This window comes from Meles meles, chromosome 20, assembly GCF_922984935.1.
Source record: "Meles meles chromosome 20, mMelMel3.1 paternal haplotype, whole genome shotgun sequence".
In the NCBI taxonomy this organism is placed as follows: Eukaryota; Metazoa; Chordata; class Mammalia; order Carnivora; family Mustelidae; genus Meles; species Meles meles.
This window is the reverse complement of record NC_060085.1, coordinates 5,727,213-5,743,834: the sequence shown is the minus strand read 5'-3', so window position 1 is coordinate 5,743,834 and position 16,622 is coordinate 5,727,213. Positions and strand designations below refer to the sequence as shown.

Here is a 16,622-nt window from a genome sequence, read left to right as displayed (position 1 = left end):
CAGCTTCAGTAATGGAGGCAACAAATGCCCAATGAGCTGCAGTTTTGCTGGAGGGTTGACTTTGGGCGGAAGCGGCTTTGTAGCCTAGGAGAAGCGAGATGGGGGTGAAGCTGGAGGTGTTTCGGGTCAGTGAGCTTTGCAGCCGGTGGACTGTTGGACTCCTCCGGCCACTGAGGAGGAGGCTTTGGAAGGGAGGGGACTCCAGGAAAGAGGGCAACGTGGGGAGAGAGTTCTGAGTTTTGAGAGGGATCTTTAAGGTTGGAAGCGCAGCGGAGGGGGAGGGCTGGTGGGCGGCGGGGCGTCCGAGAGGAGTGATGTGGGCAAGGGGCTCCAAGAAGGAAGGCTCCAGACCCTGGGGAAGCTCATGGGCTCCGGGTGGTTGTGTGTTTCTGATAGACCCCTGTGTTTGGGAATCGATTCCAAGTAATGAGGCTTCCAGGGTCTGAAGATGCTCCAGGGATCTGACGAACGGGTGGGTAATGAGGTCTCACGAAGATGCCTTCGATTTTAGTACGGGGTTTTGTACTCTGAGTCAGGGGTCTTTCCGCACGCGCGTGTGTACGTACGTATGTGTGTGTCTTTGAGGGGGCGTTTCCCCAGACGTGGAGGAGGCTTTGAGATCTCTTGAATTATTATTATTAGGGGTCTAGACTTTAAGGTGTGAGGCTTCTGTGCCCTTGGTGGGAGTTCTGCGGTTCTTGGGGACCCTGAGAGGCACTCCGGTCTCCGTGGGAGGATGGCCCTCCAGGCTCTGAGCAACCTATGCGTGTTGTGGAAGAGCTAAATGCCTGGCTCTGTTCATTTACCCCCTGTCCTTCTAGATGACACTCTACCTCACCTTCCCTGTGGCTATGTTCTGGATTGCCAATCAGGCCGAGTGGTTTGAAGACTATGTCATACAGCGTAAGGTGGGCACAGGGAGAGTATTCATGGGCTCGTTCCAGGGCTGGGGGAGAGAATGTGGCACCAACCTGCTGGGGACCAGTGTCTGCTTCCCACCAGCCAACCCTGCCCTGGGTGGGGGGCTCCGGAGGCTCCTGGCTCATGCTTTCAGCTGTTATTTTGTCCCCGCAGAGGGAGCTGTGGCCACCTGAGAGGGAAGACCAGGTAAGTAACATACTCTTCTTCCCCTAAAGGGACAGAGGTGCCTGGATCCCTGTGGTCGTGATGGATTTGAATGAAAATTTTGCTCTCAGTCCTGAGGAAAGAGAACTGAGAGCAGAGGGGTGTATAGTTTCTTTCTTGCCCTTTTCCTGAAAGGTGAAGCTAATCCCACTTGGACCCTCGCTGTAATTGGTGCAGGGCTTCCAGCGTAGACGCTGAACTCTGAGGCTGTGGCCTGGGGGAGGAAGGGGGTGAAGGGAAGGGAGTCCAGGCCCCTGAGGTGTGTGTCCTCCTCCTTTCCCATTCCACCCCCCCTCCACCCCCCAGCGCCGGGAGCTAGAAGAATTCAAAGAGAGGATACGGAAGCAGCGGGAGGAGAAGCTCCTTCGTGCTGCCCAGCAGAACTCCTGAATCCTAGTCTGTCCACCCAAGAAAATACACATACACGGTTTCTTGTTTCTTGTGGAAGTGTTTTATTGTCTGTTTTCAGGGGCCAAGCAGGGCCCAGGATGGCTCAGGCCCTCATGGGGCTTGTGTCTGGGGTTGGGGGCTGCTGTTCCGACGGAAGCTGAGAGCAGTTGGGTCTTGAGGGGTGAGGAGGGGTTGGGGGCTGAGCGTCCCGGCTCGTTTCTGCACTCCGTCCTGTGGATGAAGAGGGGTCAGCCAGAGGGAGGGCTCATGGGCAGTGCCAGCCGAAGGTGACCCAGACATCGGGAGACGGTGCCTGTGTACCAGCTCCTGCCATTCGCCCCTGCCATCCCCCGGCTCCTACGTGCATGAGTTACTCCTTTAGTTACCTCCTGAGTTACCACCTTTAGGGTGGTATTTGGGGTCTTGACCAGAACCCGGGGTACACGTGTGTATGTGCGTCAGACACACACTACTGTATGGAGGTGTGGGTCTCGTGTATAAACTCAGGGGCCCTCTTCCTCGGAGGTGTCTTCCCAGGAAGGGGTCTGCTCATTCTGTCTTCCCTGAAACCCTGAGACAGGCAGGGGTCATGAGTTCCAGCCACGGTTCTGACATTCACATGCTCCCGGCCTGACCTTGGGCCCCTCTCAGCCCTGTGTGGGCCTTTGTCCTCCCACCCGAAGTTGGGTATCCAATTGTCCAGGCACTTACACCCAGGGGGCACTTATACCTAGGCACTTAAATCCCTAGGGGGCAAATCGTGGCTAGACATGAGGGTGAGGAAGGCCCCATTTGCTCCTGGCTGGGGGTGGGAGGCAGGGTCAGAGCGCTCAGCCTAGCAAGTCTCTGCTCAGCCCCGGCAGCACGTCACCTACCTTGGGGCCTATGGGCTGGAAGCCAGGCAGGCTGCTGACTGTCACACGCTGGTCATCCATACGGCGGCCCTGGGTACTGGCCAGCATGTCCATGAGACTGTCCATCTCGGGTGCAGGGCCACTCTCTGCGTTAAGCAGAGGCATGCGGGGATGAACGTATATGCTGACTCCAGGGGACGCAGCCGGAGCCCCCAACCCGCTCCTCCGCCCCCCACTCATTCTCTAGGAAGCGCACTGGCCTCTCCCTCCCATCCCTTGCCCAGTGTTCCCATTTGCAGCTTGCTTTCTCAGACTCTTGCCCACAGGCCCCCCAGATGGCCACTCTCCCTGGATCCCTATGCCCTTCCCTGTTCATGCCCCCAACCATCACACCAGTCCCAGCCCACCCCCTGCCCCGGTGCCCGTGCTCACGGCTCTCAGAAGTCGGACCCGGCCCTGCCTGCAGGGAGCACCGCTGCTCCTCCATCCGGTCGCCCTGCACGTGGCTCAGCAGGTTGAAGAAGCCCTCCTGGTCTGAAGAGCCAGCCTGGGGGACAGACACACTCAGTCTAGCTGGCTTCTCAGCTGGGGAGCCCCTCCCCTCCCCTCCTCTCCCCTCCCCTCCTCGGCGCTCACCATGGTCCCTGCCGATGTGCTGCTCTGCAGAGCCGCTCAGAATGAGACCTGAGCCTCCTTCCCAATCCCGGCCCCTGCCCCAGGGGTCCCGCCAGCAGGGCCACTCCACGTGGTGCTACCTCCGGGGAGAGGCTGCCGGTGCCAGCATCCTGACGTCCTAAATTGGGGCCTGACTGCAGGGTGGCCTGGGGGCTGGGATGTGACCCAGGGAAACATACCAAGGGCTGCCCCTGAATCCCAGCATCCCCCACCTCCCAGGGGTTAACACTAAGAGCCCTGACCTCTGCCCTGGGGCTGGGCTAGGCCCTTGGACCCCCATGCCCACCAGCACTTCCTTGGGCAGCAACTGGGTCAGGGGTCCCAGGAGACTTGCTTGCTAATTAGGTGCCCTACAAACCAATTAGTCTTGTCATTCACAGGCCCTTGAGTTAGAGATGTGTGGGGTGGGATCTGCTTACCTTGACGCAAGGAGCCGAGGTCCCGTCCACCTTCTCTTCCTGGTCCATCATCATCCCCACTCCCCTTCCCTGGGTCCCGTCCACTTCTCTGCTGGCCTCTGTCCCGGCCCTGTGCCAGAGAAGGCTTTTTAAAAGACTGGGATGTGGAGGAGGGGAGTGGATACCCAGCCCCAAATCCCCAGCTCATGCCGCATCTGCTCCCACCCAAGCTTAAGCCCCATAAGGATGATCCAGATAATTGTTTTTTGCAGCAGGACACAGTGCTGCTGTGGGGGCAGGAGACAGGGTGACCTGGGTTTGGGACCTTGCCCAGCAGCAGGACTCACTGGGCCCCAAGAACTCTCAGTGGGGCTCAGCAGCAGGCCAGAGCAGTGTCCCCCCATGGTGGGGCTCGGGCTGGCTGGCACCGCTGGGAGAGGTCAGGCCACCAGGGCAGCTCAGGCAGGGTCTGTAGCCCTCCAGTGGGGAGCAGAGTGAGATGGGCTCACCCTGCTGGTAGGGCAGTTGCCAGCAGCAGGTGGTAGGGGAAGGAGGTGGACTTGAGGACCACTGAGGCACCACCAGGCTGAGTAGCTCCGTCTCGGTCTCCCAGCCACCCCTCCCAGTCCCTGGGTCTGGTTGCCCACCACTGGCCCTAATACCAGAAGGTCTGCGATTCCTCCCCCACCTTTTTTTTTTTTTAAGATTTTATTTATTTATTTGACAGAGAGATCACAAGTAGGCAGAGAGAGAGGGAAGCAGGCTCTCCACTGAGCAGAGAGCCTGATGTGGGGCTCGATCCCAGGACACTGAGATCATGACCTGAGCCAAAGGCAGAGGCTTAACCCACTGAGCCACCCAAGCGCCCCCGCCACCTTTTTAAAGGTTTTATTTATTTTAGAGAACATAAGCTGGGGGCAGGAAGAGGAGGGACTGAGGGAGAAGCAGACTTCCGGCTGAGCAGGGAGGCCAATGCGGAGCTCGATCCCAGGACCCTGGGATCATGACCTGAGCCAAAGGCAGACACAACCAGCTGAGCCACCCAGGTGTCCTAAGAAGGTCTGGGATTTCCTGTCCTGCCACCAATGCCAGGTTGAGCTTTCTCCTGAGACCTGTCATCTCAGTACCTGGGGATGGCAGGCAAGGAGGAGAGTCCCTGCCCCCTCCCCCAAGCAGCTATGACCTCCTTTCAGTGGCCTGGGAGAGGGTGCCACTGGGAGGATCCCACGGGCACCCCATCCCCTACGCAAGATACCTTTCTAGAAAGCAGTTAAAACCTCTCCTTGGAGTAAATGGGCCACAATGCGACCACACCTGCCTAAGCGCGAAGCTCGGTCCTCTTCCACAGGCAACCGTTCCCCATCCAGGGCGCCACCTGCACGCTGTCGGCAGCCCCGAGTCCTCGATGCTAATGGGATGCCCTGCTCTTCCGCAGATGTACTCGTTTCCTGCTGCCTTAACAAAGTCCCAAACTGGGGGGCTTAGAGCAACAGACAATTGTCACACAGTTCTGGAGGCCGGAGCCAGAAGCTGGGGCGTTGGTGGTACCATGCTCCTGAGACCGGTAGGGGAGGGTCCTTCCTTTCCTCTCCCTGGCTCAGGGTTGCAGGCAGCCCTCGGCGCTCCTTGGCTGGTCGCTGCAGTATTTCAGCCTCTGGCTCTGTCATGTGACATTCCTCTGTGTCCCTGTCTCCACATGGCCGTCACAAGACATGGATACCAGTTGCGTTGTGTTAGAGGTTCGTGCTATGACTCTTTTTCCAAATAAAGTCACAATCTCAGGTACCAGAGCTTAGGCCTTCAACCTGTCTTGGGGGAGGGTGGACAGAATACCGTTCAGCCATTAACAGCAGAAGACCTGGTCACCCTCACAGAGTCCAGTGGGGGTGGTAGAGGGGCGAGACGGAGAAGCTGGAGCGGGCGTCATGGCCTCCCAGCTCCTCCCTCTGCCCCTGCAATCCACCCTTCCCCTCTAGGGGCCGCAGGGATGCCCTCCTTTCCCTGCTCAGAACTCTCCCTGGGCTCCCGTTGCCCTCAGGAGAAAACGCCACGGAGTAATGGAACGTTCTAAAATTGGGGATGGAGGCACAACTCTGAATATGCTAAAAGGCATTGAATTGTACACTCTCAGAGTGACTGTGTAGTATGTGAATTATATCTCAACAAAGCTATGAAAGAAAGAAAAAACAACGGGCACCTGGGTGGCTCAGTGGGTTAAGCCTCTGCCTTTGGCTCAGGTCATGGTCTCAGGATCCTGAGATTGAGCCCCGCATCAGGCTCTCTGCTCAGCAGGGAGCCTGCTTTCCTCCCTCCCTCTCTCTCTCTCTCTCTGACTACTTGTGATCTCTGTCAAATAAAATCTTTTTGGGGGGTGCCTGGGTGTCTCAGTGGGTTAAAGCCTCTGCCTTCAGCTCAGGTCATGATCCTGGGGTTCTGGGATCGAGCCCTGCTTCAGGCTGTCTGCTCGGTGGGGAGCCTGCTTCCCCACCTTCTCTGCTGACCCTCTGCCTCATTGTGACCTCTCTCTCTCTCTGTCAAATAAATAAGTAAAATCTTTAAAAACAAAAAAAAGAAGAAAAACAAGAAAGGAATGGAGGGAGGGAGGAAAACATGGAAGAAAACCCCAAATCCTACCTAGAGTGGCCAGCGATCCTGGTTTGCCCAAGACTTTCTCAGTTTTAGCTCTGGAAGTCCTGTGTCCTGGAAACTTCTCAATCCCAGGCAAATTGGGCTGGGTCAGTCCTCCCTTGTCCCACAGAGGTCTGGCCTCCAAGCTCACCTCACTCCCCCCTGCTCCCCCAGCCACACCCCCTTCTCTCTGCCTGCATCGCTGTATGGCTCCTTGACGTTGTTCAGGTTAAATCTACACGTCACCCTGTGAGTGTCCCCCTCTGGTACCACACACGATAAACCGCCGCCCCCCCCCCCCCCCCCCCGGCATGTGCTCTCACATCACTGTTTCCGTTAGAGCAGAACTGACCATTTCTCTCCCTCTTCCGCTTCACCTTAAGTGCCACGTGGCAGATTTAGTTTTATTCACTAATTGAATTAGCGAATTGCCTGTCCCATGTAAGGGGCAAAGGGCCAAGCACCAGACTCATTACCTTTTTTTTTTCTTTAAGATTTATTTATTTGAGAGCAAAAGAGCATGAGCAGTGGGAAGGGCAGAGGGAGACGCAGACTCCCTGCCAAGCAGAGAGCCTGACATGAGCTCCAACCCAGGACCCTGGGATTATAACCTGAGCCAAAGGCAGGCTGCTTAACTGACCAAGTCATGCAGGTGCCCCATCCAGACCAGTTCGTAATAAACATGGCCAAATGAAGGAACAAGTTCTGGACTCTGCATTCACACCCGTGCATCACACCCGAGATACAGGACCTCTTTTGGATGGGTGCTGCTGGACTGTGCCCTCTGTGTGGCAAGGTGGCAGCCATTTGCTGGGGCACAGCAGGAGCAGGCCATGAGCTTTCGAGTCAAATGTGAATTGGGTGTGTGTGTAAGTGTGCAAGGGGTTGAGCATGCCGCTGAACCCACGGGTTCATCAGCAGAGAGATGTGATTACCATGCCCTGAAGGCAAGGCATGACAAGCGGGCCCCCTCGGACAGGGTCCGGGTTCAGATCCCAGCAGGCCTATTCATCGTGTGGCCTTAGACAAGGGTTCCGCTGAGCCGTGGTTTCATTGTCTATACCGCACTCCCCGTCAGGGCTTGTCCGGGGATGGAGTGAGACTCCGGCACAGGTCCTTGGCACACAGTGGGTGCTGGTTTAACTTCAACCCTTCCTGCAGGCTTTCTCGTGAGTTGATCACATGTTGTCCAGCCCGCGGCTACGCTCTGGGAACAGAAGGTAAGTGGGTCACGGCCCGGCGGCGGCCCCGGATGGGCACACAGCACCCGTCAGCCGCGGAGAAACTTCTGGCAGGGTGGTAGCCGCGTCTGGGGGAGATTAAAGCGTTGTTTCCCGGCGATCCCGCTTGCTGGCTGCACGCAAGCAGGGAAGATGTGTCTGAGCTCACGTCTGCGTGTGTCGTCGGGGGGCCCCTCCAGCGACTCCGCACTCGTGGGCGAGGACACATCCGCCCGCCCACTCTGCGGGGGACAGATCTTCCTCTCCGAGGACCGGTGGGGGAGGGGCCAGCTCCGCGGGGCGGGGTCCAGGTGGCTGACGCGCGGGGCCACGCCCCTACCTTGGGACAGACCCGGAAGCGGTGGCGGCGGCCCTGGGGGAAGATGGCGCCCTCGGGGCTGAAGGCGGTGGTGGGGGAAAGTGAGTGCGTCTCCTGGGGGGCGGAGGTCGGGGGGTGCACGAACCCTGGGACGCCGGCGGCGGGGATTTGGCGGCCGGGCTGGGCGTTGGGCACCTGATCCTCGAGGGCGGGCGGGGACTCGGTCCTGCTGGACGTCCCGGCTCTCCCATGCCGGAGCTAAACAAAGTTGGGAGACTGGACTCCCGGGACCCAGTCTAGGGCGAGGGGTGGCGTAGGCAGGCGCCCGGGCTTGCCGTCCTGGACCCCCTAGGCTGCCGGCGAGGAGAGGGCGCAGCTGGACGCCCGACTGCCGGGTCTTCGAGCCTGGCAGAGTCCGGGGGGCTGGACTCTTGGACTGGGGCCCGGGCTGGGTGCGCTGGTCAACTACCCCAGGTGGTGTGAGAGCTCGGGGGTTGTGGTCAGGCCAATGTCCAGGCCCGGGGGGTGGGGGACACCTTCCTTCTTGCCGGGTCCCCACGAACCTCACGGAGCGTGAGGACTCGGGCGTCTCCGCCGTGGGTCGGGGCTCTTGGGAGAGGGGTGGAGGTCGCCCCTTCCCCCATCTCAAGTAGTTCCGGTCGCAGCACCTCCTTCCTGCTCCTTCCGCCCTGGCGGTCCTGATAAGAGTGGACAGGACACTCTGGGCGGGCGGGGCCGCCCTGTCCCTTCTGCTTCTCCCTCCGCAAGGCAGGGCAGACTGTGGCTCAAACCCCTAGCCGCCCAGCCCGAAGCGGAGCCTCCTACACGGAGGTTAATGCGGAGAAGCCAGGCCTGCTTCAGAGCCGGGAGTCAGGGGTCCTGCAAGGAAACTGACGGAGGCTGTGTGTGGGGAGGGTCTGGCTTCGAGACCCCCACCAGGAGAACTCGAGGTTGCGATGGCGAGGCTGAGAGCTGGGCTCGGGAGGGAGGCAGACCTGTACATGAACTGTAACTTTTCAGCTACTCGTTCATCTAACGCATGTTTGTTTTTGAGTGACTACGTAAACCCCAGAGACTTAGCCACTTAGGTCTGAGGGTACTGAGGCTGGTCACCTGTCCTCTCTGAACCTGTTTCCCTGTCTGTAAATTGGGGGTGACCCTAGCGGTGACCTCCCCAGACTGATGAGAGAAGTAAACAGGACTGAAGACGGAGGCCCAGCCCCGAGACTCAGAAGGCTTGGGGCCATGCTGGGGCCAGCAAATCCAATATCCTGAGCCCGCTCTACCTTTCCCGCAGAAATTCTGAGCGGAGTCATTCGGAGTGTCAAAAAGGATGGGGAGTGGAAGGTATGGGGTTGGCAGAATGCCTTGTCCAGACCCATGTGGGGGGCCATGACTGTGGGACCCATAAGCAGTCCCTGGGGAGGCTGCTGGTCCAGGGGGTTGGGGTGGGTGTGTGGGTGTGGGGCAGGCTGCGGTCGGGTCCTCCCATCCAGCAGCTCTGGAAGCTGTCAGTCCTGCCCGCCACCCCAGCCCTACCTCGGGGGCAGCTGGAACCTCTCCTGCCCACTCCTCAGTCCATCAGTCGGTCTGTCCATGCACCGGACAGGTACTCATCATGGACCATCCGAGCATGCGTATCTTGTCCTCCTGCTGCAAGATGTCAGACATCCTGGCTGAGGGCATTACAAGTGAGTGGACACCCCCATCCCGTGCTGCCCAGATGGGACCTGAGCATGGGGTCCCCTAATGCCCAGAATGTGTCACTTTCTATGGGGGACCCCTAGAGGGGCTTGGCTGTGACCTTGAACGTGCTGAACCCTGCCATGTAACCCGTAGCCATGTGCCCCACGGGTGGGTACCCCCCCTTAGGCGCCGAGAGCGTCCACTCCCCCTGCCCTGGCATCCAGCCCTCTTGCCCAAGTGTCCGACTCTCCGAGTCTGAGACTCTCCGTGAGCCCCGGTCCCAGTGCTGCCTACATACAGCCCTTTCTCCACTCCTGCTAGTTGTTGAAGACATCAACAAACGGCGAGAACCCATCCCCAGTTTGGAGGCCATTTATTTGCTGAGCCCCACGGAGAAGGTGCCGGTGTGAATGAGTGTGTGTGTGTGTGTGTGTACGCATGCCTCTGTGCATGTCTGCACGTGTTGTGGGGAGGGCGGGACAGGCCGTGGCTGAGAGGCTGGGGCAGGGTTCTGGAGGGGCAGGACCAGGCTTGGACAATGGTCTGCCCCCCCCCCCCCCCACAGTCAGTGCAGGCCCTGATCGCCGACTTCCGGGGGACTCCGACCTTCACCTACAAAGCAGCACACATCTTCTTCACTGACAGTGAGTGAAACAGGCAGGGGGCATGGGGCAGGGCAGGGGCGTGGGGCCACTCTAGCCTGATGCCCTCTCTTGCCACCCCAGCCTGCCCTGAGCCCCTTTTCAGTGAGCTGGGCCGCTCCCGTCTAGCCAAGGTGGTGAAGACACTGAAAGAGATCCACCTGGCCTTCCTCCCCTACGAGGCCCAGGTACGGCCGAGGCTGCTCCAGGGTGGGGGGCGGGAGCCCATGACCAAACAGCCTGGGTTCCCTTGGAAAGACACTGAATCCAGTAAAGAAAGGGGCCTTGGGGTCAGAAAGGAAAGCAGCCAGCACAGAGGGGCCTGAGTTCTTCCCGTCGAGGGGGAGGGGCCCTGGCTGTTTCTCCACCTCCTGCGGGCATCAGTTGCAAGCAGCCAGGCCTGCCTCCTAGGCAGGCCAGGCAGGTTCCAGAGCCCAGGGGAAGCCCCGGGGAGCTGCAGGTGCTGGAGGCCGTGTGCAGGCCAGGGGTACCCCCAGAGCAGTGGCCCCGACACTTATGCCCCCCCCAGGTGTTCTCCCTGGATGCCCCCCACAGCACCTACAACCTCTACTGCCCCTTCCGGGTGGGGGCGCGGGCGCGGCAGATCGAGGCACTGGCCCGGCAGATCGCCACACTGTGCGCCACACTGCAGGAGTACCCGGCCATCCGCTACCGCAAGTGGGGACCCCCCCAGGGTCGCCCCCGCCCTGACCCCATCCTGCCCGCAGCCTTGAACCTCACTTTTGACCCCAGTCCTGGTCTTCCCCCGGGGCCCGACTCCCATCCCTAACCCCTTCCTTGACCTCCCGCGTGGGCCTGGCCCGCTTCTGCCCCAAGCCTGAGGCCCCCCGTGTCTGCCCACCCCACCCCCAGGGGCCCAGAGGTCACGGCGCAGCTGGCCCACGCAGTCCTGGCCAAGCTGAATGCCTTCAAGGCAGACAATCCCAGTCTGGGTGAGGTAAGGGGGCCTGCCAGGGAGGAGGGGGTGAAGCCGTGACCCAGGAAGGACAGGGTCAGGGTCCTCATCCCTGCCCACCCCCAGGGCCCTGAAAAAACCCGCTCACAGCTACTCATCATGGACCGGGGGACGGACCCCGTGTCCCCACTGCTGCATGAGCTCACCTTCCAGGCGATGGCCTATGACCTGCTGAACATCGAACAGGACACATACAAGTACGCAGAGCCCAGGCACACTAACCCCGGGCCGCATCAGCTCCCGCATCCCTCCTCTGCTGCTTGCCCTGACCCTCCGTGTCCCGCAGGTACGAGACCACGGGGCTGAGCGAGGCCCGCGAGAAGGCTGTGCTGCTGGACGAGGACGATGACCTGTGGGTGGAGCTGCGGCACATGCACATCGCCGACGTGTCCAAGTGCGTGGGCCACTCCGTGTCCCCGGTCGCGTCCCCTCCCCCAACCCCCACTGTGGGTCACGTGCGTGGTCTTTGGCCCTGGGTGAGCGCCCCAGTGCAAGCCACGCCCCTCAGCTGACTCCTCGGTATGGTCTTGCCCATGGCCTAGTACAGGGACGCATGTGTCCCCTGGCTCCCACGTCCCTGCTGTGTGACACCCCACATCCCCCGCACACACTGCCGTCCAACTACAGCCTTAGCGCCAGTCCCCAGCCCACTCCTGCTCACTCTTCACCACCAGGAGGGTCACGGAGCTTCTGAAGACGTTCTGTGAGAGCAAGAGGCTGACCACGGACAAGGTAGGGGCGGGTCCCCGGCTGGATGGGCAAGCGGGGAGGCCCCTGCCGCCATCGAGCGGGGGCGGGGCCCCAGTCCCATGGCCGAGCCCGGAGTGGGATCCGGGGTGCGCAGGGCCGGGCCTCACGGCCTCCCTGTCCCCAGGCCAACATCAAAGACCTGTCCCACATCCTGAAAAAGATGCCGCAGTACCAGAAGGAGCTGAACAAGGTGAGCCTGGGCGAGGAACCTGGGTGGGGGACTGGGACTCAGTTTCCGTCACCCCCCAACTTCCTCCTCCCACCCCGCAGTATTCCACGCACCTGCATTTAGCCGACGACTGCATGAAGCACTTTAAGGGTTCCGTGGAGAAGCTGTGCGGTGTGGAGCAGGTGGGGGCGGGCCTGGGACGGGGGTGGGGCCTCAGACCGGCCTGTCGAGGGGGCGGGTCTGCAGGGGAGGAGCCCTGGAGGGGTGTGGCCGGTGAGGGGGCGGGGCCTTCGGAGAACCCACGGGGTCTGTGATGGGGCTCCGCCCTGGGAGAGAGGAGGTCTGTGGGGTGGGCGGGTCCATAGAAGGGGTAGGACCCGGATAAGGGGTGGGGCCTGTGGAGAGGTGGGGGCCTTGACAGGGGCGGGGCCTGTTGATAAAACCTTCAGAGACCGGTAGTAGAAGCCTGTTCCCAAGGTCCTGCCAAGGACCCTGGGGGTGGCCTAGCTCTGGAAGCCCAGCGACCCCTGCCCTGCAGGACTTGGCCATGGGCTCAGACGCAGAAGGTGAAAAGATCAAGGATGCCATGAAGCTGATCGTGCCAGTGCTGCTGGATACGGCGGTGCCGGCCTATGACAAGATTCGGGTCCTGCTGCTGTACATCCTTCTCCGGAACGGTGGGTTGGGGGCGTGGGAAGACCTCCGGAGACCTCCATTCACAGGGGTCTGCAGTGGTCCTGGGAGTCTCTCAACCCCACAGTTTTCCCGACCTTGGGATGCCCCCATTTAACAGGCACACCAGACCCGACGGATACACCCACCTCAAACCTGGGAACCCCCGCCACTGATCTGGGAACTCTCACTGACATGAGGGCTCCGCTGACATAGCGACCCCCAAACCTGACTCCTCCAAACTTGGCCCTGTCAACTAATTTCGGACCCCCATCTCTCCCTGGTGGGATCCCCATCCGGAATTCTAGCATCCTCCCTGCACCTGCCCCAGTGGCTCCCTTGGTCCTGAGGAACCCCCCCATCACAGTCTTGGGACCTCCTCTCGCCACCCTCAAACCCCTTCACCCAGGAACCCCATGGCCACCTTTTGTCTCCCTGCCCTCTCTGAGCCAGCCCCCATCATGAGGGTCCCATCCCTAGAAGCCCACCCGTCCTCCTCCTCCAGGTGTGAGTGAGGAGAACCTGGCCAAGCTGATCCAGCACGCCAACGTGCAGGCACACAGCAGCCTTATCCGGAACCTGGAGCAGCTGGGGGGCACGGTCACCAACCCCGGGGTATGCTGGCAACAAGCCGTTAGGGTCAGACTGGGCGGAAGGCAAATGTGGGCATGGGGGGCGGTGCCTGGGAATCAGCCTGGGGCCTGGGAGGCTGGGGCATTCAAAGCATGGTGGGGCGCTGGGAGGACCAGGAGGTCTGTGCAGGGTCAGGTCTGGGGACCAGCGGGCACCGCAGCTGTCCCCAATCATGGGTTGCGTGATAAACGGGTGAGGTGTAGCCAGAGCTGTGGTCCTGCTGATGGTACAGTGTGGGGGGTGTGGCCGGTGTCCCAGGGGATAGAGAGCAGGGTCTCCAGCACACAGTCGACCATGGGCTCCTGGAGGACTCAGAGGAACCCCCTCCACCCCGCACACACACACCCCCAAACTCACCCACACAGCAGCTTCTTGTACTCAGCTGTCTGCTTAGCCGCTCCTGTCTCTCTCTGGCCCTGTGTGTCCCACCTCCCCTGACCCTGCCTCCACTGCTGGGGTGGCTCTCCTGTCCCCTCACCTGTCCCTTATCTCTCTCCCAGCCCCCCGTCACCCTGCCTCCCACCTCCCCATTCCGCTGTTTCTCCATGCTGCTCCTCTGTTTCCACCTGTCTGTTGTCTCTCTTTGCCACAGGTTTTGGTCTCACGGGCTCTGAATCTCTTTTTCCTTCTCACTCCCTGTTCTCTTCCTCTCCCTCTCTCTTTCCCTCTTTCTCCCTCTCCCCCTCCCCAGCCCTCTCTCTCCTTCTCTCAGCTTCTTCCCTCTCTCTCTGCTTCTCTGTTCCATTTCTCCATCTTTTTCTGCAGCCCCTCCCCAAGCCAGATGAGTCCCCAGTCCTCCCCATGACCCACCTCCTTCTCCCCCATCCTCCCCCGCCCCCATCCCTGCACCCGCCTGTAGGGCTCCGGGACCTCAAGCCGGCTAGAGCGGAGGGAGCGCTTGGAGCCCACCTATCAGCTGTCCCGCTGGACCCCAGTCATCAAGGATGTGATGGAGGTACCGCTGGTGGGGCCTGACCTCCCCCTGCCTCCCCCCTGCATGGCAAGTCCTGCCCTGATCTAGGCGGTGGCTCAGTCCTCTTCATGTCACGGTGCTAAGCCTCAGGGCTTAAGGGAAAATCCCTCATTATGGGCATCGCCCTGGCATCCGATCTGCTCTGCTGTGGGGGGGGGGTCCCCAAGCCCACACCCGAGAATTAGGAAAGCAGGGGCGGCACCTCAAGGGGGAGCCTCATTTCCTATCCAAGCACTGGCCTCTTTGTCCTCCTCAGTTCTCTTCCCCCTGCTCCCCTCCCCCCCCCCCCCCCCCGAGAAATCCCTTTGTTCCTGCTTCACCCTCCCCACCACCAGCCCCTACCCGGTCCTGGGAGCCCAAAGCAGCAACAGGCAAAAGGACCAGGCCAGGGACCCGCTGTTCCTCTGGCCCCTGGCACCTCTGCCCACCTGGGGGCCCAGCAGCCCTGCCCCGCCCACCCCCGTGGAGCCCGGATGCCCATTACCTGAAGCTGCTGTCCTGAGCCTCCCTCTCTGGCTCCCAGGATGCCGTGGAGGACCGGCTGGACCGAAAGCTGTGGCCCTTCGTGTCCGACCCCGCCCCCACGTCCAGCTCCCAGGCTGCTGTGAGGTGAGGGCCCCCGGGGGCCGCCTCCTGCCCCACACCCAGGCCCATGGGAGATGAGGGCTGTGACAGGGCGGGGGTCTCCTGCCCGGACTGACCTGTGCCCGCCTCCGCCTGCACAGTGCCCGCTTCGGCCACTGGCATAAGAACAAGGCCGGTGTGGAGACGCGGGCCGGGCCCCGGCTCATCATCTACGTCCTGGGCGGCGTGGCAATGTCAGAGATGAGGGCCGCCTACGAGGTGACCAGGGCCACCGACGGCAAGTGGGAGGTGCTCATTGGTGAGAAGCCAGGATGGGGGTCCCCTGGGTGCCGGGGCTGGGCTCCTACGTGCTTTAGAGGGTCGGGCTGACAGGGGACTCCCTGTTGGGTCCCCAAACCTTGGAGCCTGTGCAGGGCCTGTGTCGGGGAGCCCCAGGTGAGTAGCTGGAAACTTCTGACTTTCTGAGGGACTGGGGCTTGGGTTCCCAGGGAAGGGGTCCCCTGGGGGCTGGACTCCTATGTTTCTAGGGAGTCTAGACTTCTTAGATCCACCTCCCCAACCTCCCTCGCTGCCCAGGTTCCTCGCACATCCTCACCCCTACACGCTTCCTGGATGACCTCAAGACGCTGGACCAGAAGCTGGAGGACATTGCCTTGCCCTGACCCGCTCCCCTCCCTTCCCAGAGAAATAAACTCCTCCCTTCTCTTCTCCCGCCGGTGCGCACCTTGCCTTCTTTCTGATGGAGCTGACCTGGGCCAGCCTCCCGTGGACCCTCCTCCCTGACCTGTCCCTCAGGACCTGCCCTTGTCCTGCCAGAAGGCATCTTAAGCTGGGGCGAAGCTTGAGAATTGGGCCTCGTTTGAACATTAGCTCTGAGCGGGACTAGCTGTAAGGCCTTGGCCGGCTTCCTGGGTTCTCCGTCCACACAAAACACGGGGCCGCTTTGCGAACGAGGTAGAGATCATGCCAGAAAGCCGATGGCATGAGGGCGTGACAGCCGCTGTTCCTCCATCTTGAGTCATCTTGGCTGTTGTGATGCTCCTGTTAGTACTGACAAGCAGAAGGGACCCGGTATCCTGTCCTCCCACAGCGCCGCCCAACCCCCACTCCAGGAACTGTCCTGATGGGCCCTGGAGCCAGACGGCTAGGGGTCTTCTCCAGCTCCTGGGATCAGAGTGTGCTTTTGCGTGTGACAGGTGCACAGCCTGCCACGCCCACTTCCCACCCAGCCCAGAGCGTGGGGGCTCCCCTTTCTCATCCTCCGCCCCACCCCCAGGGTGTTCACAGGGGCCGGAACTGGTACATGTGTGTGCTGGGGCTACCCCAGCCTGGGTGAACTTCAACAAAAGAGATGTGTTCTCCCACGGCCCTTGGAGGCTGCAAGGTCAAGCTCAAGGTGTGAGGGTTGGTTGTTCCTCTCACCCTGGCGAGTGGATGCCGGAAGGCCCTCTTCTCCCCATGTCCTCCTGTGGCTGTCTCTGCACGCCGTGTCCTAATCCCCGCTTAGAAGGACACCAGCCATGTTGGAGTAAGGCCCACCCTGATGACCTAGTTTTAACTTAATTATCTTGTAAAAAGACTCTCTCCAAATAAGGTCTCATTCTGAGGCGCTGGGGGTTGGGACTTCCACATGAATTTCCGGGAGAGGAGGATACAGCTCAGCCCGCAACACTCAGCTAAAAAGGAGATAGGAATCTCGCAGCGTGAATGAGACATGAGGACTGTCCCTCTCTGGGGCACAGATACAGAGCCAGGTGGACAGCAGCGGAGGGGGCTGTAGGAGCCCAGGGGATACCCTTATCTATCCAGTTCGGGGGCAGTCAAGGAAGGCTTCCTGGAGGAGGGGAAGTTTGAGTTGAGAAGGAAAAGAAGAGTCCGGGAAGGCGGGGAGGGCACAGTGGAAGCCAAGGCAGTAGAGTGAGCTGGAG

At 60.8% G+C, this 16,622-nt stretch overlaps 3 protein-coding genes across 8 annotated transcripts; 2 read left to right on the top strand and 1 right to left on the bottom strand.

The window, feature by feature from the left end:
* Positions 1-38: 38 nt before the first annotated feature.
* On the top strand, positions 39-1,562 carry LOC123932793 (protein PET100 homolog, mitochondrial). 3 transcript variants are annotated; one of them, XM_045991410.1, is made up of 5 exons: positions 57-125; positions 397-472; positions 822-908; positions 1,075-1,107; positions 1,432-1,562. In XM_045991410.1, the coding sequence occupies exons 2-5, from the start codon at positions 449-451 to the stop codon at positions 1,513-1,515; spliced, it is 228 nt and encodes a 75-aa protein (XP_045847366.1). In that variant the 5' UTR covers positions 57-125; positions 397-448; the 3' UTR covers positions 1,516-1,562. The 3 variants fall into 3 exon arrangements, with proteins under 3 accessions (XP_045847365.1, XP_045847366.1, XP_045847367.1); XM_045991411.1 differs by lacking the exon at positions 57-125 and adding an exon at positions 168-257; XM_045991409.1 differs by lacking the exon at positions 397-472 and having other exon boundaries at positions 39-125.
* On the bottom strand, positions 1,559-3,569 carry PCP2 (Purkinje cell protein 2). 2 transcript variants are annotated; one of them, XM_045991407.1, is made up of 4 exons: positions 3,464-3,569; positions 2,802-2,916; positions 2,391-2,515; positions 1,559-1,746 (listed from the first exon to the last, which is right to left on the bottom strand). In XM_045991407.1, exons 1-4 carry the CDS (start codon positions 3,515-3,517, stop codon positions 1,627-1,629), a joined length of 414 nt encoding a protein of 137 aa, XP_045847363.1. In that variant the 5' UTR covers positions 3,518-3,569; the 3' UTR covers positions 1,559-1,626. The 2 variants fall into 2 exon arrangements, with proteins under 2 accessions (XP_045847363.1, XP_045847364.1); XM_045991408.1 differs by lacking the exon at positions 3,464-3,569 and adding an exon at positions 3,006-3,058.
* A 4,075-nt stretch (positions 3,570-7,644) lies between these two features.
* On the top strand, positions 7,645-15,406 carry STXBP2 (syntaxin binding protein 2). Of its 3 annotated transcripts, none has more exons than XM_045992060.1 (19): positions 7,645-7,710; positions 8,907-8,956; positions 9,219-9,300; positions 9,617-9,693; positions 9,861-9,939; positions 10,021-10,124; positions 10,466-10,614; positions 10,810-10,894; positions 10,979-11,109; positions 11,199-11,306; positions 11,587-11,644; positions 11,787-11,852; positions 11,933-12,013; positions 12,370-12,508; positions 13,009-13,118; positions 13,996-14,091; positions 14,633-14,718; positions 14,835-14,992; positions 15,271-15,406. In XM_045992060.1, exons 1-19 carry the CDS (start codon positions 7,674-7,676, stop codon positions 15,354-15,356), a joined length of 1,782 nt encoding a protein of 593 aa, XP_045848016.1. In that variant the 5' UTR covers positions 7,645-7,673; the 3' UTR covers positions 15,357-15,406. The 3 variants fall into 3 exon arrangements, with proteins under 3 accessions (XP_045848016.1, XP_045848018.1, XP_045848017.1); XM_045992061.1 differs by having other exon boundaries at positions 7,680-7,714; XM_045992062.1 differs by lacking the exons at positions 13,996-14,091; positions 14,633-14,718; positions 14,835-14,992; positions 15,271-15,406 and adding an exon at positions 13,637-13,950.
* The last annotated feature ends 1,216 nt before the right edge of the window (positions 15,407-16,622 follow it).

Coding starts and splice junctions, on each gene's coding strand:
- PCP2 (XM_045991407.1), bottom strand. CDS start 3,517: ATGATGATGGACCAGGAAGAGAAGGTGGACGGGACCTCGGCTCCTTGC. Junction 2,917..3,463: donor CCTCGGCTCCTTGCGTCAAG/GTAAGCAGATCC, acceptor TCTGTCCCCCAG/GCTGGCTCTTCAGACCAGGA. Junction 1,747..2,390: donor TCCAGCCCATAGGCCCCAAG/GTAGGTGACGTG, acceptor CTTCATCCACAG/GACGGAGTGCAGAAACGAGC.
- STXBP2 (XM_045992060.1), top strand. CDS start 7,674: ATGGCGCCCTCGGGGCTGAAGGCGGTGGTGGGGGAAA. Junction 9,301..9,616: donor CCTGGCTGAGGGCATTACAA/GTGAGTGGACAC, acceptor CACTCCTGCTAG/TTGTTGAAGACATCAACAAA. Junction 14,719..14,834: donor AGCTCCCAGGCTGCTGTGAG/GTGAGGGCCCCC, acceptor CCGCCTGCACAG/TGCCCGCTTCGGCCACTGGC.
- LOC123932793 (XM_045991409.1), top strand. CDS start 99: ATGGGGGTGAAGCTGGAGGTGTTTCGG. Junction 126..821: donor TGAAGCTGGAGGTGTTTCGG/GTCAGTGAGCTT, acceptor CTGTCCTTCTAG/ATGACACTCTACCTCACCTT. Junction 1,108..1,431: donor CACCTGAGAGGGAAGACCAG/GTAAGTAACATA, acceptor TCCACCCCCCAG/CGCCGGGAGCTAGAAGAATT.